This window comes from Botryllus schlosseri, chromosome 8 (assembly GCF_051294905.1).
Source record: "Botryllus schlosseri isolate E-star chromosome 8, Bs_hap1, whole genome shotgun sequence".
NCBI lineage: Eukaryota > Metazoa > Chordata > Ascidiacea > Stolidobranchia > Styelidae > Botryllus > Botryllus schlosseri.
In genome coordinates, this window is record NC_137243.1 from 20,457,660 (window position 1) to 20,482,764 (window position 25,105).

The 25,105-nt window shown below is 40.7% G+C and overlaps 1 protein-coding gene and 1 pseudogene across 2 annotated transcripts in view; both read right to left on the reverse strand.

Moving 5' to 3' along the window:
- The window catches only part of LOC145445025 (enoyl-CoA delta isomerase 1, mitochondrial pseudogene), a 288,929-nt pseudogene that overhangs the window by 74,170 nt on the left and 189,654 nt on the right, over positions 1–25,105 (reverse strand).
- LOC145445007 (uncharacterized) overlaps positions 1–25,105 on the reverse strand; it is a 125,210-nt gene that overhangs the window by 21,677 nt on the left and 78,428 nt on the right. Inside the window, exons 1-10 of one of the 2 annotated variants that reach the window (XM_080323094.1) lie at positions 17,923–19,915; positions 11,764–11,906; positions 9,576–9,705; positions 9,186–9,291; positions 8,048–8,226; positions 7,423–7,565; positions 6,849–7,106; positions 4,285–4,456; positions 3,271–3,558; positions 2,316–2,744 (exon numbers count right to left, since the gene is read on the reverse strand). In XM_080323094.1, coding sequence (XP_080179220.1) covers positions 2,316–2,744; positions 3,271–3,558; positions 4,285–4,456; positions 6,849–7,106; positions 7,423–7,565; positions 8,048–8,226; positions 9,186–9,291; positions 9,576–9,705; positions 11,764–11,906; positions 17,923–17,992 — 1,918 coding nt within the window. In that variant the 5' untranslated portion in view covers positions 17,993–19,915. Of the gene's footprint in view, positions 1–2,315; positions 2,745–3,270; positions 3,559–4,284; positions 4,457–6,848; positions 7,107–7,422; positions 7,566–8,047; positions 8,227–9,185; positions 9,292–9,575; positions 9,706–11,763; positions 11,907–17,922; positions 19,916–25,105 lie in introns of those variants that run through there. The other variant, XM_080323093.1, reaches the window with a different exon arrangement.

Genomic DNA, 25,105 nt, shown 5'->3' on the forward strand with positions numbered 1-25,105 from the left:
GAGCTTATGTATAGTAGAAAAGTCGGATTTTTAAAATCCACGGCTTATTATTAAATCACAAGTATTAAATGCGCTCGTGATTGCGTCATGAATACTCGGCTCGATGCCCGATTATTAGGGCGATTTTTTGACATGTAAAAATAAGTCAAAATTTTGTCAAAATTGTAGCGTCTGGTCAAAAAATCGTCAAAATTGTTTACAAAGTCCAAATTTTCTCGCAACCTGCATTTCGTTTGTGTCGTAGATGCTTGCACCGTCGGCGAACTTATCATTTGAGATTTTACAGCTTGTAGCCTGCATAATAGGCGTACCGTTATAGACGGCCCGTTGTGAATCGTAAACGGTCAAACGAAATGAATAAGTTGACATGGTGTTATGCACAACGTACCGCAATATCCTTACTTAAGCAAGACTTTGTGGGCATTGGTTCTTATATCAAGAAGCGCATGATGAAAAATTGTGACGTAGACAACATTGTCAGAATGAAGCAAGACGACGTTTCACCAACAGTGTACGCACATCTTCCGTGTTGCCAGCCAACAACTGTTGCTGCTGAAACGTTCTTTCTCCGCTATTGGCGAGCTACTTAATAAAGACAGACGCTTTCTACCCGAGAATGTAGGGAAGTATCTTTCGTTTTGCTACAACAAATTATTTCTACCATAATTCTTCATAGTTTCGGATTTCGCTAAAATGCAGTTTTTTCAAGAAAAATTTGTCTGCTTTCAAGTCAAAAAAGTTTTTTTTTCCAGTCAACTAATTCGTAAGGACTGACTGTTCCAATCAGAAATGCAGATTAGTACGATTCTAACAGTATGTGCGAAAACACTTGATTTACAAAAATGAGATCAAAATTTTGTCAAAATCAAGTTCTTTGAGGTGAAAAAATGTAAAAATTATGATTTTGTAGGTCAAAATCTTCCGTGTTTCAGGTTAAAAAAACACCTTACTGATTACTAGGACAATTTTTTTTTGACATGTCAAAAAAGTCAAAATTAGGTCAAAATTGTAGCGTTAGGTCAAAATTTGTCAAAATTGTTTACAAAGTCAAACATTTTTTGACCTCTGAATTTTGTTTGTATCGTAGATTTTGCGCTGTCGGTGAACTTATCACTTGATATTTTACAGCTTGTAGCCTACTTTATAGGCCTACTGTTGTAAATGACCCATCGTCTGCTCATTGTGAATCATAAACGATCAAATGAAACAAATAGTGACATGGTTTTATGGTCAACGTAGCGCAATATCCTAACTGAAGCGAGACTGCTTGGACATTGCATGATTCTTATATCAAGAAGCGCAAGCTGAAAAATTGTGATATAGACAACATTGTCAGAATGAAGCAACACGGTGTGTCACCAGCAGTGTGCACACAACTCTAGTGTTCTCAGCCAACAACCGCTGCTGTTTAACGTTCTTTCTCCATTCTTGGCAAGCTACTTAGTAAGGACAAACACTTTCTACCCGAGAATGTAGGAAAGTAAGCTATCTTTCGTTCGTTGTACTACAACAAATTTAAATTATTTCCACCATAATACGTAATGTAGCTACTGGAATTCTTCATAGGGCCAGATTTCGTTAAAATACTAGTTTTTTCATGGGTTTCTTGGAGGTACAGAACTTCAATATACAATTGAATAGTATATTCATATTGAAATGAACCCGAATATTTTCGGCTGACACTCGTCAGGGGTAATCGTCAGCAACTAGTGGAGAATTGGAAAGAACATGGTATATCAACAATCGTATCACAAACTATGACGTCACCAGCATGAAAGAGAGAGCGTTCAATGTACTATTTTTAGGTGGTACACGAACTCCTTTTGTTGACAGAGTTTTGGTTGGTGTATTTTGATAAAAGTCGACTTCAAGTCACACAAATGACGTCATAGTTTGAGATACGATTGTTGATATACCATTTTCTTTCCAATTCTCTACTAGTTGCTGACGATTACCCCTGACGAGTGTCAGCCGAAAATATTCCGGTTCATTTCAATATGAATATACTATTCAATAGTTTTTTAATGTAAAAATTTGCTAGTTTTTGTGCCCAAAACGTTTTTCAGGCCGATCTACTTTCTAAGGACAGACAGTTCCAACCAGAAATGAAGATAAGTAGTACAATTTTGACATTATGTGCGAAAACACCTAATTTGCATACGTAAGGTCAAAATTTGGTCAAATTTCAGTTTTTTTAGGTCAAAAAAAGTCAAAATTTAGATTTTTTAGGTCAAAATCTTCCGTTTTTTAGGTCAAAAAAATTTGCCCTACTGATTACTAATTCGCTCAGCTACCCCGCCCTACTCGTAACTCACCTTTGGTGGAAATCACGATAACCGCGCTAGGCGCGCTAAACACGATCGTAGACACCGCGATCACGTGAAACTCGTACATCTGGTCGCGGTACAATAGCTCCGCGTCCACCCGCAATTCCGTGCTGTTCGCTTCCACGCGATCCACGGTATCCCATCTCGTCCACTGCCGCGCGAGTTGCGCCTCTCGCCTGGCGCGCCCCGACCGCACGTTTTCCGCGTCCTCCGGTGCGGGAGTTACGTCATTTCCGTCGTCCGCGTCCGCTAGAAGCATGCGCGACTCTACGACGTATCCTAGCAGGTCTTCGCGTTTGGAGTCCAGGGGCGGCTGCCACATTAAAACCAGGTGTCCGTCCTTGGTAACGTGGTAGTTCAGGCGTCCCGGCGGCTCTATCGTGGGTTGGTCGAAAGGCCGCGCGATGGGGTTTAAAACTGAACGAAAACACAATGTTGGCAACGGATAATTTCGAAATTTAGTAACGAAAGTCGGTAAGTGATATTTGACCATTCCCGCGAACTGTCAGAAAAGGGCGCGTAAATAGCTTTCTAATCTCAAAGCTCGCCGATTGCGTCGCCGTCAGAGGGCGCCAAGTGTCCGGGAATAGGAATTGGAGTGAGCTTCATAGGGCCGCGAACCGTCAAATATCGAAATCAACCCAAAACGAAATTACGAGAGGATGCCGCTCAAAACAAAGAATCGGACCTTTGCGAATGTAACAGAGCTCCGCAGAAACTTCAATAGAATCAAGCGTAACAATAAATAAAAGTTTCAACTGTCACGGGCGGTTCTGTACGATCACAAACCCAATTTTGACTGTAATCTATCTTTCGAAAGGAAAGCGACTTCTGTTTGGCAGATCCTGTTCACACAAACTTGATTTCATTGCACTTTACGACAATGCTTGAGGATAGATGAAATATACTACGACCCTTTGACAAGATAGAGAATCGGTCTCACCTTTGGTCCTGGCAGTGACCTCCTTCGAAAACTGCCCGCTGCCGAGATCGTTCTCCGACATCACCGCAAACTGATATATCGTGTCAGGTTCCAGCTCGCCCACGGTCGCTACCTTGCGGTATCCCACCACGCGATGCGTCCGCCACGAGTGGCCGCCCATGTCGGCGCGCTTGTACCAGATGATGAAGTACTGCGGGCGGCCGCCGTCGTAACCAGGCTGCCAGGACACTTGTGCGTTGTACTTTGAGGTGACCACTTTTACGTCGGTCACAGTGTGTGGCGAGGTATCTAAACGGTGTGATTAGGTTGAAGGCAAAGTTGGAAAAGTAGACGTTTTTCAGCTCTTTCGAATTAGATTAGAATCAGTATTATAGCTACACACTTCTTCCGAATTAGTCTACAATTAGCTACAAGGTTCTTCCCGAATTAGAATCATAGCTACACAGTTTTTTTCAAATTAAATTAGAACTGGAATTATACACACACAGTTCTTTTTTTCAAATTACAGAAGAGTTAGACCTACAGTTTTTTTTTTCAAATTAGACTACAATCAGCCACATAGTTTATCTCCGAAGTAGATTAGATTAGAATTAGAATCATAGCAACAAAGTTATTTTCCAAATTGTGGTAGAATTAGAATTGGAACTACAGTTTTTTTTCCAAATTAGAGAAGTAGATGTACATATTTTTTCAAATTATACTAGAATTAGAATTATAGCTACTAAGTTTTTACCAAATTACATTAGAATTGGAATTATAGCTACACAGGTTTTCCAAATTACAAAAGAATTAGTATTATAGCTACAGTTTTTTTCCCCCGAATTAGCGTAGAATAAGAATTATATCTACACAATTTTTCCAAATTACATTAAAATCCGAATTATAGCTGCACAGTTTTTACCGAATTAGATTAGAATTGGAATTATAGCTGCACAGGTATTACAAATTACAATAGAATTAGTATTATAGCTAGTTTTTTCCACGAATTAGATTAGAATTGAAGATGTTACTCACAGCGTACGTAGACCATCGCGTCCGCGCGTACTTTCCTAACAGGGTTGCTTAGGACGCATTGTAGTTTGCCGTGGTCGCTTTTCACCACGCTCCGAATAGTCAGATTGCCTTCTTCGACTGATATTCGTTGGTCGTCCGGTGGAATTGCGACTTCTTCGCCCAATTCATCAATCTGCAGAAATAAACGAAGGGCGTAGAGTCAATTGATAACGAAATCCACCCAGTGTTTAAGGTCGTTACTTCTATAGTTCAAGTTGCGAGTTTTAAAAAGTGAGTAGTTCTAGTTCTAGTTGCGCATTGTGAAAATACAGTAGCAAGTCCGTCTCGAACCCTCTCAACCATAGATAATAAAGACGGGCAATCGATATTGAGGCTTCGGAAATATTAGCTCCGTCTAGACCACAAAATATGATATACACACTACAATCAGTTTATACGCTCAGTCGGCGCGGCATTACTGCATATTTTACAATATATTGGCAACGCACGAGTTCAGATAACTTCTGATTTAAAAATAAAAGTGGAATCCACGGCGGATGCATCTAACTAATATTTCGCCAGTCGCAGTCTTATGCAACAACGAGAAAGTATTAATTATCATTGCTTTTTGTTGTCGAATAGGCCATTTATCCTAAATCCCGTACAGAAAGACGTTAAAATATGGACGCAAAATCGCGAGTTATATTCTTAACAAACGGAATATGACTCGACTCGACTTGGGGAGTCAATCCGTGTATTGACTCGGCTTGTACTCGAGTCAATCCGTGTATTGACTCGGCTTGTACTCGAGTGATTACGCATGACACGGACCGTATGACTCGATAATCGGACGGCCAAGAGCGACATTATCACACTATTGGTATTTCGTATATTAGCGCTGGTACTTAAAAATGCGACCACAAACTGTTAAAAGTGAGGAAAATTAGTATATTATGAATGAGAAGCATTCGATAACACCAAGCAGAGATGTAAAAAGTCGGTTTAACAAGACTGCAACTCGAAACTGAACAGCCAACACTATAACTTGGACTCGTACTCGAGTCATAACACTATGACTAGGACTCGACTGGACTTGACTTGATTGAAAACTGCAAAAGTGAGATTGACTTGTGACTCGGGAACTTTTACCATGGCTACAGCCCTGCGTGCAAGTAATCAAAACCTACTTGAAGTACTTCTTCACTGACAACCTGTCGTACAACGACGCGTCGCCGGCCATACCTCGACGAAATTCACCTCTGAATTACGAGGTGTCCACAAATAGCAATTAATTATTAACGTCTCACAGAGGGCACGCGTAACGCCATAACATAGATAAACTTTACTCCAGAAAGGTCAGAACCAGCTATTTTTAAAGCAGCTTGCCATTCAACCGGCCTGAAATTTCGTCGCGTTAAAGTCTCCGTTGGGGATCGATACGACCAGAGACGGTCAAAGTAGCCATAGTCGGTAATCGAGTAGAATTAAATTTCTACTTGATAGTGAAAGCAGCGATTGTCGAGTAAGCAAAACACGAAATATTCCTAGCATAAGATACTTCGGAACATAACAACAAAAATCAATTACGAAGACAATTCGAAACTGCATCCAGGGGATACAGAAATTGGAAGGTCCGAAGACACTCGGGCAGCTCGGAGAAGTAGATTTGATTGAAGGGGTGAATACATTCCAAAAATGCGTCTTCGCGACTAACGCATAATGACTGACAACACTATAAATTTCCGAAAATGTTTTCGGTTACGGCAGGCGTGGGCAAACATTTTAGCTCACGGGCCGCATTCATATGAATCTATTCGCTGGCCGCATTATATAAAATTGAGATATACTAAGCCAAAATTCAATATTGTTATTTGATCATATACAGTGAACGACGACATAAAAATAATATATGTATTTATATATTTATAATTTCATGATTACGTACACGCGACAGAAATATTGCCGAGAATTTTACAGCTCATCGTCTTCATTGTCAAAATTAGGGATGGAAGTATAGGTTGTCTCGATTCTTAGAACTGGATGTAAATTCGAGTCTGTGAGCAGCGACCTGTTCATAGATTTTCTGATTCTATGTATGGTTCAACTCCAGGACGCACAATGCTGACAGCATCATAACCATGTTACCTTGAAATACGCTTATAAAACATGTAAATATTATAAATATAAATACTTATGCAAACACAAATAAAGAATCCATCTAACACACCAGCGAATCGGTTTTTCCAAGAACAGCACGACAAATAATAAACCTGCTCGTGTTGTCAATCTGAAATCACACTCGTGGTCCGAATATACGTCATTTACGTTTCTCTTTCTGTGATGTTTAGCAATTGACACCTTTCAAAATGCATGGCCCTCGAGGTCGGGCTATCGCGCCATCAATGAAATGAAGAATATACTATGGTAAGAATATAACTTATCAATATCATGTTGAAATATATTAGGAAAAAGTTTACTCAGGTACCCAAAAAGTAATTTGAGTTTTAGTACGCATTTTATCAATACTACCGCAAAACGGTGTTGCGTGCCGCATGCATGTTCCGGTGAAAACGTGATAAGCTTACCTTCACCCAGGTGATATACAGCGGCGGGTCTCCCGTTCCGTTGCAGGCCATCGTCAGAGGCTTGCCTATCTCGGCGTAGTATTCCGCCCGTGGTTTGCGGGTGAATTTGGGGGCGTTGTACACGACCAGGCTGAATTCGGTGCTCCTGCCCTGCGTTCCCAGGCTGTTGTAGGGCTCGCAGCTGTACCGGCTAGAGTCGCTCTCTCGGACAGGGTCGATCACGAGGCTACCGTTTTCGCCCAGACTGAGTCGGTCATCCTAATGAAAAAAATGAGGCTTAACAGCGGGTAGCCAGAAGCAGTCAGAAACGTAGGACATCTTCTTTTTGAGAGTGCACAAGTAGGTTTTGAATGTCAGTGACGAAGTACTTCAACTTTTTAGATATTGGGCTGCTGATTCAAATTGTATAATTTTGGCAGTAGCAATTTCTACATTTATTCACTGAGTCAGTAACGAAGTACTCCGACTTTATCGAGTAATCAGTAGATTGTGAGCTATACTGATTCAAATGGCTACTGATCACTGACAATTTGACAAAATGTTGAAGTCACAGCCACAGCATACAATATCGAACCTTATCAACGCTCAAAGAGGTCCCGCTTCTTTGCCACGTCGCGATCGTAACGGCCGGCACAGCATCGGCGGGACAAGGCAAATTCACGCGCAGTCCAAGACCGGCGTACATCACGGCCGGCATCTTTCTCACGCGCGCCGGAACTGCAAAAAGAAACGACGGATATGACGTCAGAAACAGAAAAAGGCACTGCGGCCAGACTTCAGACTAGTAGAAACTAGTGGATTTTAAAATACGCAACTTCAGCTAGAACCAGTGCTATACTCACTGTTCAAATCTCACAACTAGAACTAGAACTAGAACTAGACCCTATTAAAAATCCCGCAACTAGAACTAGAACTATTGTTCTCTTTTTAAAATCCTCAAATAGATCTAGAATTACTCATTTTTTTAAATCCGCAACTAGAACTAGAGCTGCTCATTTTTCAAAATCCCAAGCTAACTAGAATTACTCGCTTTTTAAAATGCGCAACTAGAACCAGAACTAGAACTAGAAATCTAACTAGAACTAGAACGATAACTACCCACTTTTCAAAATTCATAACTAGAACTAGAACTACTCAAATATCAGTATCTAGTTGACTGTCAAGCAACCAGATACGGTAGTTTGTACTTCCGCACGTACACTTGACTGTGAGCGTGGCGTTCGCTATGCGAGAATTCCCGTAGCCGTTCACCGCCCGGCACCCGATCACGCCTGCGTCAGGCACCGTAACGTCGAAGGTGAAGGTACCCTCGCGATTCAAAGCTCTGAAATCCACATCCTTGTCTGATGACGTCATCGGCAGACCGTGATGGAACCACCTGGCAAATTTCAGAATTTTAATAAAGGCAAGGTCATTCCCACACAGCTATCATGTGCAGCCCGGCGGTTCCCAACTGTTTTCGCTCACCAGCCGGTATAATTTCGAAACAAATTTTGCGGGCCAGTGAACCTTTAAAGATCAAAATTAACCTAAAATGTAATTACGACAAAGGTATATGCAACTGAAAAGCTAATATGGGAAACTTCAACTTAATGAGAAATTTTGTGTGCATTTACGATGTTGAGCGTGATATCGGTGGTTTCAATAATAATATTGAGGCTAGTTCTTAGTCGAGAGCAGATCATTCATTCCATAATACCACACGATGCAGAAAAATACGTTCTCAATTTCTCAATTAATCTAAAATTAGATGTTTCATTTCTGCATTATATTGACAATCGTTCGATTTTGCAATTGAGATGTATAATATATTTGCCGGGACGGTAGGGAACTTGATATCGCGTCCCGCGTCAAATTCCCTATCTCAATTTCTATAAGCAAGAAGTTGGAGCCTAGATCGATTTGCAACTTAGGAAGGTATTTTTCTGCATCGTGTCGTACTAGAAAGTATATACTCAACATAGGACTTAGCGTACGTCACAACTCGCAATGCTGGAAGTCCTGTACCAAAATGTTTGCAAGTGACCTGCGAGTCATTTAAGACCAGTGATATATGAAAGATAAAGAGAAGTCTTAAAGCAGAATTCGTTCCATTTCGACAGTAGAATTTAGCGACATTTGACAGTATAATCGAGGCTAGCAGCCAGCAAAGTGATAGTTCTTTCAAGAGTAACGAACCTTTAAATCCAGTCAGTGGTTTTTACGGGACTTTGTCTTGCAAAAACATCAATGAGTTTGTCGCAATTATACTTTTTAAGCTAATCCGATTTTTGAAGGTTAACCGGTCCCCATGCCTATATATGGTTGAGAAATACTGCACTACAGTGCTTCACTTACTCGTAACGAATATCCCTCGGATATCCAACGGCCCTGCACGAAAACATGACTTGCTCGCCGTCTCGGACAGTCGTGTTTTTCGGCACTGTAACCAGGGTCGGGGCGGCTGTAACGACACGATGTTCATATTAGATATCACATAATACCCATCAGGTCATAGTACCCAGTGTAACCACTGTTTTATCTGTACTTGCACTGCTTGCCTAAGTGTGTAGGGCTTCTACTTCTCATGGAGCACATTTTTTGACAATAATACTGATAATTTGCAATTTGTATTTTGTAAAGTAGAAAGGGATCGGTTTATATCGCCTTTACAGCTGAAATCGTCATAATACCTTGCAAAATACCCTATGGATCAAAATAACCATCTCACAAGTACGCGGCATATACCTTTAATGTGTACAGTGGTCGCGGTTTCGATCAGAGACGCGACATTCTGCGCTCGGCAAGTGTACACGCCTTCGTGGCTTCGTTTCAGCTCGGATATCGCCAACCGGCCGTCGCTCATACGCACGCCGTCCTGTGAAATCAACCGCGATTTTGAGTCACAAGAGTAACGCGAAGCGTTGTATACTCTACTTTGCAGGGGACTGAATCGAGACCTTTCTGTGGACGCAACGCGGGGGCTAACGAATTTCAAACAAGACCTTCAGTTTAAATTGGATTTCGAAAGACATCTCCAACTCTTATTTTTTAGGGGTCTGGAGGGGCCGCAGCCAACCTCCCCCGTGGTGTTTGGTTGCGTTGTGTCTTTGGACACAGCGAATCCATGGTTACTTCAGGTTTATATTTTCGTTGCTTATTTTACCCATTACTGGTTTCTGGTGGTTAGACATAGACAGAGAACCGTTGTGGGGAACCGGAGTGCCCGGAGAAAACCCCACTAGGTAATATCCGCTGACACAAATAGGCTTTGAGGGGTTCAGGTCAGATTCATTGTGGGAAGCGATTATTCTGCGATGAAATAAGATAGGTTCAAGATACAGTTGCTTCAAAATATCGGTCGACAACCATCTAAAAAAATTTCTCTGCCCAGAAACGTTCACATACGTATCTTTGAGTGGTCACCAGGACATCATTCCAGTTAGAGGTGATCGAAAACGTAATCGCATTTCTCGACAAAGAGTAGCGATTTGGGATAATTGTGAGGATGGATTACTACCGTATGACGGAAATCTCCTTCCATGCACATTAGTAGACATCTTTTTCGATGCTGAATTATGGGTAAACGAGGTTTGGACGCTGTAACGGCGAAAACTCTAAATTAAGTATTAAAACATTTTTTTTCGTTCATGAAATATTACTCGTGGCGTGAAGGCGTGTAATGAGAGCGCTCATTCATTTGTGTCATACGATTTCAAATTCACAGCAGATGCGCGGTAGTCCGGCGGTAGAAAGGCAATTGTGCATCGAGTTAGAACAACGTCTAATTATGAGTATATAGGGCTGCTGATAAATGAAGCGTGTGAGTGGGTGTAGATTCATATCGACGGTGACAAGCTAATAGAAAATATCATTCAGCTGCGTCAGAAACTCTTCGGAAAGGTCAATTCGTAGGTCTGGTGAAAATCCAGTGCACGAGTGATTTCAGATCGAATCGAATATTAGGATTCGAGTCGAGTATTCGAGAATCTCTCATTATGAAGCCATAACAGTACATATATGTGACGTGGGAAGTTCATGTATGTACCATTTATGCGACCCCAAAGAAAATATTGCCAGCTCTATATTACATTGAAGATGATTCGACGGTATATTGTCGACCATAGCTATGTCTGTAGGGTTGCATTTAAAACAAATGGTTGTTTAAAACACTTTTTTTAAATCATGTTTGAGTAAATGTTTTAAACATAGGCCTTTTAAAAAATTGTTTCTTTTTAAGTTGTTCAATTATACCAGAATTGTGTAAATACTTTCAAAAAAAAAACAAGTTGTACAAGCATACGGACGATTACCACCCAATATCACCCACGTATACGATATGGGATGGTTGGAACCTCCGAAATAGTCGGTTCAACAGCTATATAGTAGTAGTAGTAGTATAGATATATATCATAGGTACGAAATGAATGTTCGGAAGATGGTGAACGCCGGCTGCAAAATGCTGCATGACGACATAGTCCTGGTTAAAGATATTTTTGGTCCGTATATGACAGGGGTTGGAAGCCTATTTCGTCAATGGAGCTATATTTACCCTATATTTACAATAGTCAATGTCAATCTAATATGACGTCACAGTTGAATTTTCGTGACGTCATGTCTTGAAAAAACATGTTTCAAACACGGGACTTGTCTTAAACATGTTTGTTTTATATTGATTTTAGCTTTTAATGCAACCCTAACTATGTCATTGGACTTTTGGACAATGCTGCTGGTCGGTCACGATTTCACAGAAAAGACGTTCCAATTATCGTATGTAGATCCGTACGTCATGTTTTGAAGCTGTGACGCAACCAATTGAGGTTTGAAGGCTTCCAGGATGGAACATGAGAGTATTCCTGTTTATAATATAGTTCTTCGTCGAAATGAGTGTATAACGACAATTCAATAAACGCCATATATCTGGTAGTCCATATACCTGTCCGTTTTTCATTGGATATCCGTCTTTGAGCCAGGTAATGAGCGGAGCTGGCCGGCCGGACGCGACACATCGAAGATGTAGAACTTGGCCTTCTTCTTTGATGCGTTCTCGCGGCGGTGTAATGTTGAACATGGGTGGGACTGAAAAAAGAAGACAGTTTTAGTTCATAAATTCAGTGTGTTTTAAAGAAAAGTAAGTTTTTATTCGTTTCTATCATAAAATAAAACGAATAGAACGTTTCGTTGATCGGAACCCTTTTTGGCAGATAACGCCGCAAAATTTGAACGTCTGCCAACAGGTGAGGAGCAAGCATTCGGGTTCAATTCAGTTTAAAACACAAGATTGCGTTGAAATGAAAAGATGAGTACGAGTTTATACGACTTGGAGATATCTTACAAGAAAAAAAAAACTTTGGCATGAAACATGTAAATAAGAGGTCGTAAACTGAATTTAAAAACACTGATTCGAAGATTCTGGCGGAAATTGAATAGGAGTAAGATTTAAGATTTAGACACGGAATTTTTGATGATTTTGAATTTTCCATTTCCGGAACTGGACATAATAAATAAAAATAGGGTTTGGTTTTCGAATCAGAACACGATTTGGATTTGACAAATTCACATCGCAGCAAATCACTGAAGCCTGTGACTAGCTTGAGCACCCCATGGTCTACCACATTCTCCACAGCGGTAGTACCTTACAGTAATTTAAGAAGTTGCTTCGAAGGCCACGAAAATACCGCAAACATCCGGGATAACCACGAAAATTTGTCAGAACAATCACGTGGACAAAAACACAATGATGATTTCCAGGCTATTCAGCACGCTCTTACAGTGTGTGTACCGCGACATAGCACCGACGAATCGGAATGAACGATCGCGTTACCTGTACTGTCCGATTCTCAACCGTTACACGGTTCCCAACGATTCTCTAATAAATTCGAACCGGCCAACAAGGTGAACCGAAGACGAAACCCTTAACGCTTAAAAACTATCGAAATTGTTCAGGAATTCGCAGGCAGGCCACAGTTACAGTAAATCGATCTTGTCAATAAATAGACCCACAAAAGCGTCGCGGTTTTCATTTACAAATTCCCGTCACACCGACGCATGCTTTGCGCTTCATGCGCAGGACCTGCGTATTTTATTCGCCTCAGATTGACGGGCCTATTGCGAGTCAAAAGCCGTGAAATTATCCGAAAACGCGTGGGAGATACACTGCTCTGTCAGAGTGACAAGTCTGTAATTACTTTGGGTTTATAATATCATGCACAGTACAATTAGGCATCGGTGGTTGTGAATATACGCACCAATAAGTGATGTCACTATCATCAAAACAATATTAAATTTCCTAATATTTGTTACTGTTAAAGACTGGAACCATGATTAAAGTGCATAGCATACACTCGACACTATTATGACCAATCAAGTGATAGTCATAACAAAATAGATAACTTTAAGATATTCTGGTTACCAGCCCAGAATTACTTGTTTCTGATACTCAAGTGGTCTCGAATAGTAGATCTTTAGATCTCTACTCGCACCGATCAGGAGGTTTTGTTCTTCAAGACATTGACACTTCTACCCCAAAATAGTTGCTATTTGTTCCAACTTTTGTAGTATGGTATTATTGAATGAATGTGGAATATTTTATAAGTGAAATCGTGTTAACCATTGGGTAATATTAATCAGTAGATGAACCATTGGTCTTTATCGTTAGTACAATCGTCTTCACGTATGCAATGCATACAGCGTGTCGTCAGTTCTCAAATTGACAGTCATAACTAACTACTTTTAGAAACACTTTCAGAACTATCAGACACTGATGTCAAAATTTAATTGCGAGACATAAATGTGTTAATCAACTATGCGATATGCAAATATCCGTACGTGTTACAAATTCCACCTTGCGCACATTCAAATTACAGGTAATTCAGTACCCTAGTCGTGAGGAAACATTGCCGTAATAAAATGCTCCGCGCCACATAAATACGGTGAACCCGTATCCCATCATCGCACCCACAGCGATAGGAAAGTAGTTTCTTTTTCGGCGTGAAGTAATTAGTATTTGTCGCAGACGCTATCGAAAATTAGGATACCATGGGATAGCGAGGTACAATAATAATGATGCATCGGGATTTAAAGAATGCTACAGATGTGTAAGAAGCGATCCAAATACCAAGGTTCTCGTTTTGGCGCCATAGCTACAGCCAAGACCGTCGCGGTCGTAACCAAATTCCAATTCGCACCTGTTCAGTGTTCACTTGGGGAAATTGCAGTATTACAGTCAATCCGAGCTTGTGTGGCCCCAACATAATCCAATGACGAATGACCGACCGACTGTTTTAGTTCGTACATTACTACGTAGTGTAATTTTATGGCCCTTATTACTTGTAAGTTTGACTAAATTTGGACCTCTTTAAGAATACACGGTAGGCATAAGTAGGGGTGTTAAGTTAGTTGACGAGTGTGTACTGCCAAGGTACGAAGGCGCTGGTAATTATTATAGTGTGAGTTTATAGCGCAATTTACATTATAGTAATTTCGTGATTATAGGGGCGTTCCAGATATGGGATATCGTTTACGAATTGAAATGACAGCATAAAAACTATGAAACACGTCATAATATTCAGAATTCAGAGATCATTGGGCGGGCGTAAATATTGCCCCCTGATTTATTATCTTCAACTCCCCAACTACGGTAATCAGCTTGATATACTGGATATCGCTCGCGTCAGTTCTTGTGAGATTGTGACTTAACGTTAACGTGAGCCGCCTTGAAGACATCACAGGAATCTGCTTAAACAGCCAGGCCTACCACCTATATCAGGAGTGGGCAAACTTTTGAGCTCGCGGGCCGCATTCGACATCTGGATCCATTCCCGGACCGCACTATATAAAATTGAGATTATAAACCTAAACGCAGCATTATTGGTATTTGATTATATAGCGAGGACAAAGAGATACTATATATGCTTATTTAAAACAAACCAAACATTGCTTTGATGATATCGTTCACGCGTCAGAAACAGTGGCGACATTTCATAAGGCTGGTCGACCGCAATAACCAATTTGTCAAAACTATAGAGAAAAAAGTCGGTTGTCCAGATTCTGAAAACATGATTGAAATTTAAATCTGTGATCAGCAATCTGTTCATAGATTTACTACTTCCACTTTTGGTTCAGTTCCAGGACACACAGATAAAATATCCATATAAAATATAAATATCCTAATTCTACGCATACAGAGAACGAATCTATCTAAGACACGTGCGAACCGTTTTTTTTTATAAGCACATCACTGCAATAATTAAAACTGGAGTGGCCAATCTGAAACCACACCCGTGATCCGAATTATGTCAATCTCGTTTAGGATTTCTGTCATGTTTAGCAGTTGAAACCTTTCAAACTGCGTGGGCCTTGAGATCGGGCTGTCGCGCCAGAAATAAGACATAAAAAATAATACATGAAGTATTTACCTGCGGACAGTGGTTCTCAAACTTTCTAAGACACCCCAATCAGAGGGACCTTGTACTAGCTTTTCAGTTTGTCAACCATATTCCGGGCAGACAGTGGACTGATCTTAAAGCCCATCGCTGAAATATGGCGTGGGTATCGACCATGCGCGTATAAAGTTATGACTCATTTTCTTATCACCAGAGATATAGCGCCACTGAAGATACCGCAACGGTAAATCCAAACAAATAACTTACAACCAACAACAACCGCCACTGTCATTATCTACCGAATTTGATACTGGTGCGATACAGGTGAACTTAATTGAGAAGAATGGGGACCCGTCGCGTATGAGTCAGGAATGAAATCTGCCTGCACAAACAGTCCCGGTCTATAATTCTTCAGAACCGAAATTACAATGGCAACACGGGCCAACTTTAACGAGCCACGAGAATCGATGTGACATTTGTTTCAAAGCGAATCGATGGAATGCAGATGCAGGTGCTACACGGCTTTAGGTTCTAGTATCGCACGACGCTGCCAATGTATTCAGTTGGGAACTCGTAAAAATCGTGTTTAAAAACAGAGATTAGCAAGGTCGAACATCGTGTACAAGTACATAGACCACCGATTAGGGTTGCATTTGTAGCAAATGGTTCTTTAAAACACTTTGTTTAAAACATGTTTTAAACAGTGTTTTAAACAAAGGACTTTAAAGAAATGTTTTTTCAAGTTGTATAATTATGCCTAATTGTGTAAAAGCTTTCAAAAAAAACATGTTGTATGAGCCTGCGGATGACGATTACCACCCTATATAACCGACGTATACGATATTGGATGATTGGAACCCACGAAGTAGTCGGTTCAACAGCTATAGTACGTAGATATAGATCATTGGTACCATGACGATGAACGCCGACCGTAAAATGCTGCAATACGATGTAGTCCTGGTGAAAGATATATTTGGTCCGTATCTGACAGGAGTTGGAAGCCTATTTACCCTATATTTACAATTGTGAAAATCAATCCACTATGACGTCACAATTTAATATGAGTGACGTCATGGCTTAAACAAACGAAAAAAAACAGTAAAAAACATATTTTAAACAAGGGCCTTGTTTTAAACATGTATGTTTTAAATTGATTTTTGTTTTAGACACAACCTTACCCAGGATTATATAGCGAGCAGAAAAGTCGTGTGTGATTTAACACGATAATCGCGGATTTGTGCAAGGAAAATACGTCGAAGCGCCGATGAAAGATACCGCCGTTCCGAAGAACAGAGATTTTTTGAGTATTGAAATTATTTTTTCGATGCTATTTTCCACTGTAAACCTCGATTAGCCGTTTCGACTCCCGCCGCATACGAAACCTATATGGTACAAAGCTATATAGGCATATCTATATATCTATATAAAGATTTTACTGACCATACCTATTTCACTGTAGTGTGTAACAACGCTGTGGGTTGATCAGAACAGAACGTCAAAATTGGCAGATATATTCACCAGTGACTTCTGACGCAACGCGACCAGAACGCATCGCTAACGCACGCCACGTTCGCAAATCTATTATCGTTACAAAAGTTCGACACCCGAGTCATTTAGTAGCGAAAGATGAGCGGTTAGGTCGACTAAGTAAATCTCCTTAAGAGTCGCCCCCATGAAATATTCATTCGCGACGCTATTGAATTTCGCACAAAGTTTAACCGCGCCGCGCAGGTAAGTTTCGGTGATTCACCACCTACAAAAAAGGTGACGATACTAACACGCCATTGGAAGCAGAAACCCAGTACTATCCCAGGTAAATTGGTGTACTGTCGGAAGAGGCTGCCACCATTCATCAATCATAAGTTGTATGCCGGTACTAATTATTCTGAACGAGCCAAATTAACGGTTATATTTATGCAGCTGGTGTTTCACATTGCCGGTGATGCCTCTTTTGAAATTGCTCACGATTTACGCACCAAGACTTGGTGGGCTTTACGGCTCTAAAAGGATGAAATCTAGTTGAAAACTACAGGTTACGACCGACGCAATTAAGTCACCCGAAAAGGCTTTATTGTCAGTGGCTAATAATGAAGTCGTGTCCCGAGAACTGCAGATACAATCACACAGCAGAGGTCGTGGGTGCTTGCATATTTCATAATATACACCGTACTGAAATATCGATTAGACAAGACAGGCAGATATGCGCGCCGGGATAAATAAGAACCCGCTGGGGAAACTTATACGCTATCTAAGCCCCGACGCCAATAATGTTGGGGTATGGTATAGTAATTTCTTGTTTGTATTCGGGTCTGTTCATTGATCAGGTTATGACTGCTGGAACATGTTTCGATAGTTATAGGTACGCTATTTGCGTCAATACAGCATTTCATAACGTATGGTAATAGCTAATAGCAGAATAAATCAGTGTTCCCCACAGCTTCGAGAAGATGTTTTGATCCCCATCCATACCATGTTCCGACCATATTCCGCGTAAATAATGATCGTAACAGGTGGACTGATCGTGATCAATGATCATGCATAAACTGTAGCACTATACACGGATGGCCCGGTGAGCATTTTGGCTACGACATAACGCATAGGCACCAATACAAATGGTCAAATGGTCGATTCCGATTCCGATTCAAATACTCGAATCATTTTGCTCAGCCCTAGTTGCAAACAACACATTGCAGTAATGAAAATTTACTCACCAGGTTCAGCCATGACCGGAATCACAACGAGTACAAAAATGTAATAGTTTAGCATCGTCAACAGTGGCATTGCAGTATCCAGCTTGAATATTTACAAATATGTATCACAACGCAACGGCCTTGCCTGGTCTTTACCGCATTGCGTTCTGTGACAACAGCTAACTAATATTCGAAAATCTATTGCTGTAAGTGTGAAGCAGAACCTTCAACGGAACAGAACATCCACGTTAGCGCGTGTTGAAATTGCTGTCGTCCTGAGGTAATTAAACATTATTACTACTACCAGCATAATCAGGATTAGGTTTATTATGTAATAGAGCTACTCAGATACAGCGAATATGATTTGCAGAACCGGTTTACTATACCTTCCTACGAGATAATTTTAATATGAGGATGGCGGCAACAGTATGCTAACGAAAGACATGTAGATGATGTAGTACATTATGAAAAAACAAAATCAAATTGACACATTAATTAACTCTCTACGCTACACTCAGATTAGTCGTAATACCAGATTATCAGCGCATCAGCCTATTTCAACTATCAATAAAAAGATATTTTGGTTGAAGGCAAATGATATGTTTTTTCGAAGCGCTGAAAGGATTATACTGAAAACTAAAGTTACCTCAAGACTCTTAGTGGAATACCATTTCTAATGCCATCTACTCTATTGTAGGAGTAAGTTGACTCCTGATTGCTACAGCTTTTAAAAAGAAGTTGTCGAAAAGCTCAATAATTCCGGAGAAGCTGTCCATCGAAATGCCTCATTGCACAGCGATATTTTTCTGCATCGCGTGGTGGGATATGATTTTCATTCCGCATGAAATAAAAGTAACTTTATTGCCATATGCCTCATATACCTGTATAGGTACGGCTATCTACGGTCAAATGGTATATATATAATCTGAAACTAATGTTACACACCTCACCCTGCCATTTCTAGATATTAGTACACTACCAAACCGCACCGCAACCAGCACTATATGAAGATGAATTCGCCTAAACCGAGAGTTGTGAGTCCATCCCGACCAGATGGCACGCAAAAACTATTTGCAAAAAATTAAGAACATCTGCCGTGTAAGATATCCCCAAATTGATGAATCAAATCCGTCGAAGTCTAGAAAATCATTCCCGCGCGTATAACCCACGGTTTTAATAACTCAATCCAAGTGTTTCCCTAAGTCAAAATATCTAAAATACGCGTCTGATCGATAAATCCAATCGGGAAGGGGAGGACTCCTGTGGGATACAGGATTAACAAGTGTATACTACCGCTGAACACAATAGCATCTATAAGTAAATATTGAGTTAGCTCACAAAATCGAAATTTTCGAAATTCATACGCGGCACCAAATCGATTACAGAGGATATATCAAAAATTAATATTAAATTCAACTTAACACTCGAGCTTCCAAGATTAAGCCGGGACTATAGTCGAAGTTTGAGTTATGGTATTTTAATGAGACCGTATTGGGACTTGACGAAAAATCTCGAACTAGCTTGCATTTCGTTGCGAAATTTCACCAGAATTGGCGGAACATTTAATTTGATATGTTTTAATTCGAGTCCCGGATTCTGGTATTAGAATTGCAGAGCTGCAATGCACAGAACTTCAATATACAATTGAATAGTATATTCATATTGAAATGAACCCGAATATTTTCAGCTGACACTCGTCAGGGGTAGTCGTCAGCAACTATAGTAGAGAATTGGAAGAAACATTGTATATGAACAATCGTATCCCCAAATACGACGTCACCGGCATGACATTTCGAATAATCGGTGCGAAAAGATCGCTAAGCTCAATGTACTGTTTTTAGATGATACACGAGCTTCTTTCTTAGGCACAAACTAGGTTGGCTCATTAGAATTAACGAAAAAGACCAGCCCTAGACCTGCTTCATAAAATACTAATTGCTTCAAGTGCGTTTCGTGATTTCAGCAGGGCCCAGCCGGTTATAAATTGCAAGTCCAACAACAGTCACGATACCTACATAAGCTCGCAAGTCCAACAACAGTCACGATACCTACATAAGCTCGCTTGCCTTGCGTAACTTAGACCAAACTGAAACGTCTTAAATTTTTCTGCGTAACTTAGACCAAACTGAAACGTCTTAAATTTTTCTGAGTGTAGAAAGACAATGTCGCGCGCCCGGGCGCACGCCGTCTACGAAACTAGTTTCAAATGCCATCGAACACATTGGGGTGGGACAATGGACAACTGTAAAATTTTCAGCTTTTCAAAAATAAATTAGAATAAGAATTATGACTATACAGCCTTTTTCCAAATTAGAATAGTATTAGAATTACAGCTATACAGTTTTTTCCAAATTAGATTAGAATTAGAATAATAGCTACACAGTTCTTTTCAACTTAGATTATAATTAGAATTACGGAATTCGCGAAAACTATGAGATTGAATCAAGCTCAGTTCGTAACAAACCGGAATTCATTCTCATAATGCAAGAGATTGGAAATGTATGCACAGCAAACAGCAAGCTTGGTTCGTTTCGCACTATAGAGTTCTCCTGTAGCATTTTGATTAGAATTAGAATTAGACCGGCATTTCGTTTTGTCCCGTTGTAATATAATGTAACCGCAAGATTATGTACAACGCCCCCTGGAAACCGGTTCTTTCTCCGTACGCGCGAGTTAACATGACATTATTACCACTTGGTATTTAAACATTTCTTGTGATTTCCGACTGTGGATGAGATACTTATTGAAATTCAGGTTGCGACGTAGAACTTGTAACTTATAACATTTATGTGCCACTTTTAACGCATTCTGTATACCGTATTTGAAGAGTAAGGTAAGGTATCTAAAAATGGACTTAACGATCGAACTTCCTGATATATTACCATTACTATACAACGTGTCCATCCGCTTATTACGGTATTGCTTGCCGCTACAGTAAAGGCGAGTACCTAGTAGAAACGGCAATAAACCTCACTCATGACCTCGTCCATACTAATTAGCAACGACGGCACGCGAGCAAACGTATACCAACAGCGAATTATGCAAACATTTTCGAGATTGGGTCACTTACTACATCAAGCTTCCTCGTAGTATTTCAGGTCAGTAGTTTTCTATTCAATTCAAATCTGAAACATCGATTCCAGTCGAGCGTAAGAAAATATCCCATCTGACAACGTAATAGGCTACTCAATGTCGTACTCGGAGGAATCAATAATGATCCACTGCAGAACTTATGAAATTCAAACTTGAAAATGGTGCGAAGTGCGAGAAAATTCGCATGAAACTGTCATCCACAGACTAAATATCCTCAACCACTGCTGGCTTGGTAATCACTCTGCCTGGGCCCTAGACTACCCAGTCAATATAGGAGAGGTTGATTCGGAACAGACAAATATAAACACCATACCGTACCTCATCACATGAAGCCTTGAGTAGGCCTCAGCCATACCTGCGAAACAGCGTCATTAGACACAACAAGTCCCCCAGCTGAACTCCCTACCACATTGATACGTTGACTTGCAACCATGCCTCATTCGGCAACTATTTAGTATTTACTATACACATCATGTGAAGCAAGCCACGCTCATTGTAAACCTCACTGCAAAAATCTGACGCTATCGACACTAACTGCGTAATGTTTATCGCTTCTTGCAACATTCAGGCGTTGTGCTCGCAAGAACCTTGTGCTACTATGCATGTTAAACAAGCAAAGCCTGGCCTTCAGACAGAGAACGCTCAAGCTTCTAGTAAAGAACAGAGTACAGACGTAGTATTTAGTTTCGTCGTGAAACCAGTATAGTGTAGCATGATCAACTATTGATATGCGTAGGCTACTTGATTGCAACAGTATAAACTCTGACACCTTGGCTTTCATTTCAGCGCTCAATATTTGGGATTCCGAAGCTCACTCACAGAAATACGGTATTTATTTACATCTTAAACCTGTCAACAAAACTAATGCTGTTCTGACAAAACGCAGATTGTGACGTAGTAGTCGTACCTATTTCATGACCTCGATTGACGTTGACAGTTGAAACGCTAGGTTTTGGGGCTAGCGTTTGGCACATACATTCGGCTTTGAGCGATTTCTGAGCACTGCAAACCTTGCAAAAGGCGCAAAATGTAACAAGCACACGCTAATACAAAATAACATTTTCCACGCGCACCCACGCAAGCGCGCAATCAGTTTAATCCACTTATCGCGAGACAAAATTGCCAATAGGGTCGGATCTGGAATTAATTTACACACGTGCTTGAGTATTCGATTGTTTCTGCCAAAGACAACAGATTAGGGATTGGTCAGGTCAGATAATAGGAAAAACTAATAAACTTCTTAAGACGTTAATTCAATATCGTAACAACCCCGCAAAATTTCGCGTGAACGCTGTAAGCTGTAAGACTGTGGCTGTATGCTCCTGTACATTGTGCAGTGGACACTGTACGTACAGTGTACGACGTACGTACACTGTGTCACTCTCGTATATTAACTAGTAACTACTGATCATCAAGGCTCAAATCTTCAGTAAATTCAACGGAACTGAGTTGGTAAGGTTGCTCGGAATCTTACAAGTCCTGTTTAACTGAATGCAGTAACACAGATCGATCTGGGCCTGTTTTGCTATACTATTATTAAAAACGAATTAGCCTACCCCTGTTAAGTTCTGATTGGCATTAAACATTCACACGCTCAGCCTGAAACGACCAGCCATAAAAGGTGATCACACAGAACCCACAGGGCGACATCCTAACTCACTGCAGGGGTTCATGATCCATTTCCGTTCGTAATTTCATCCGTTTCAGCTGACGCTGTCAGGTGTACAGCACGGGTCGCGATTACCATCGCCAATTCTTCGTGGAAATGATACCCGGAGATTCACACGGTCAAAGGAGTAAGCCGGCAATTATAACGGGAATAGCGGAGTTTTATATGATGGGGCGTGCCGGCCGTCATCATTAAGTCCGACATCAAAGGGAGATAAAGTGGGTATCGCCCAGGGATGAGAATATTTATATATACAATATACTTCGGATGTATGCAATGACAGCGGCGCACGGCATTTAGACCGCGACTTGAATTAATTTAACACTGTATCTATCTATAGATGACAGTTTGTTAGTTTGTGGTACTTCATCAAATTCGAAACCTGAACTGCGCATCTTACTAGACCGGTTGTTGGGATGGAATATTGTCGATCTAATGAATACATGTAGTGAGTAGTGTAATACATATTACCAGACATTGACTGAGGCTTTTCCAGATATACTGTCTTAGCTGAATTGGCGATAGCGGCAGATCAAAACGCCAAAATATCCATATCACAAGACGCGTCACTCGCGTATACGCCGCCATACACCACATTGGGAAACATAAAAAAAGCATACATAAATCCATCTCATCAAGTCTGCACTGTCATATTTTCCTTACAGTGTACTGTACAAGTTTTAACAGGTAAAATTGTTACGCCTTATCGAGACTCCGTCACACAAATAAAGATATGCAACGCTTTAAGCACGGTTCGCCATGCTTTGCTCACTAAATTCTCCTTCTCACATAGTATCTATACGGCTGAAACAATCGTTGCTCTGGTCATAGTTGGTTACTAGTAAGAAGTGGTAGTGCAGCACACGAAAAATCACCAAAAAAGACACCTGACATAGCATTGTGTACAGTATACCTTCTCATTAACAACTTTATTGTTTGGCTAATTAGGATTTATAGTGAGCAATAAGTTACTCTGATGGCAGCTTAGTACATTGTAAAGCATTTTAAAAGTGCTGGTACGTCGATAATAAGCCAGTGTGTGTCCAGTACGCTGAACTGATGAAAGATCACACCTGATGACTTGACGCGTGATTATTACATATTCCATAGTTATAAAGCAATACCCTCATTTTATATAACAAGCAGGTTTGTGGCACGAACAAAACTTGCTCCTGTGCATGCTAAACGCTATTATTTACATACTAGATTTAACAATGCTTTCTATCTTTGAAACTTGCAGAAACATAATGATCGAATCCCACGAATCTGCGACCTGCTGCCTCAAAGACGCTATCTCCATTTAATTAAATTGAAGTCTTCCAGGCACACGTCAACGGAACAAGGACGAAGACAAGCGACATTGTCGTCACGCCCGCGCAGGATAATGAAACTATCCGAGATCCTTTGATCGACCTATCAACCCTTTCTTTTGGTGGACATGGCCGGGGTTTCTGAAATATTAATATCTATACACGATTATTAACATTCATTTCGAGAATACGTATTACTGCGAGAAACGCGTTCGTGGGAAAGAAAGCCGTGCTATCCCGGTATATTCCGAGTTGATAATCCCCTGAGATTTGGCTTCGGATTATTTGTAATTAGAGATTTTGGGCCGGTTTTTACAGTTCAAAAGCAGGGGTGGTCAGTAAACTAGACTTACTGCTTTTTGGGGTTACTCAAGCGTTTTCAGACTGCTCCCGGTCCCACGTGTCAGTTTTTGACGCAAAACTACTTATATTTCACACTGCGACTTTTGTAAAGTCGATAGAATACAGTTCGGGGCGGATTTCTACTCAAAACAAGTACAAGCAGTGGGGTAGCAGTCACGTGGCGGTTCTGGCTCTTCGCCAGGGCGGCAGGCTGCAAGGGGGCGGCAAAATGAGGCTGTCCAGCGCACACAGCACGGAGATAATAATTCTGGAGTCGACCTCGGTCGGATTCGAACCCGCAACCCATTGGTGTTGCCGCTTTGGATTATACCACTACGCTATCTTGTCACACTATTACACTTTTGTCTGAAACTTTATCTTAACCATTGGTGTTTCAATTGCGAGCTGCGAGAGGAGTTTCTCTGAGCGCAAAATGATGAAGTCGTATATATACTTTCCATATCATGAACGGCGATCGGCTGTCGGCTCTATGAATTCTTTCCACAGAAAGAGACTATAAGTCCAAAAACTTGATTTTAAGGATATTATGGCTGATTTTGCTTCGGCGAAAGTTCGAAAAGTTCAATTTTGAGGCGCCTTATGTTGGCGTAATACATATATCTTCTCCCTTTTTTGTCATTTATTTTTGGCCTTTTGCCTTCTTTCTCAAGCAATCTGGAACTTCTGAGACGTAGTACATTATTTGTACACATCTTTATCGAAAGATTTCTTGAACATGGAACTACTTTAAAGGAAAGCGGGGGGCGGCAGCAGCATATGCTCCCCCGCA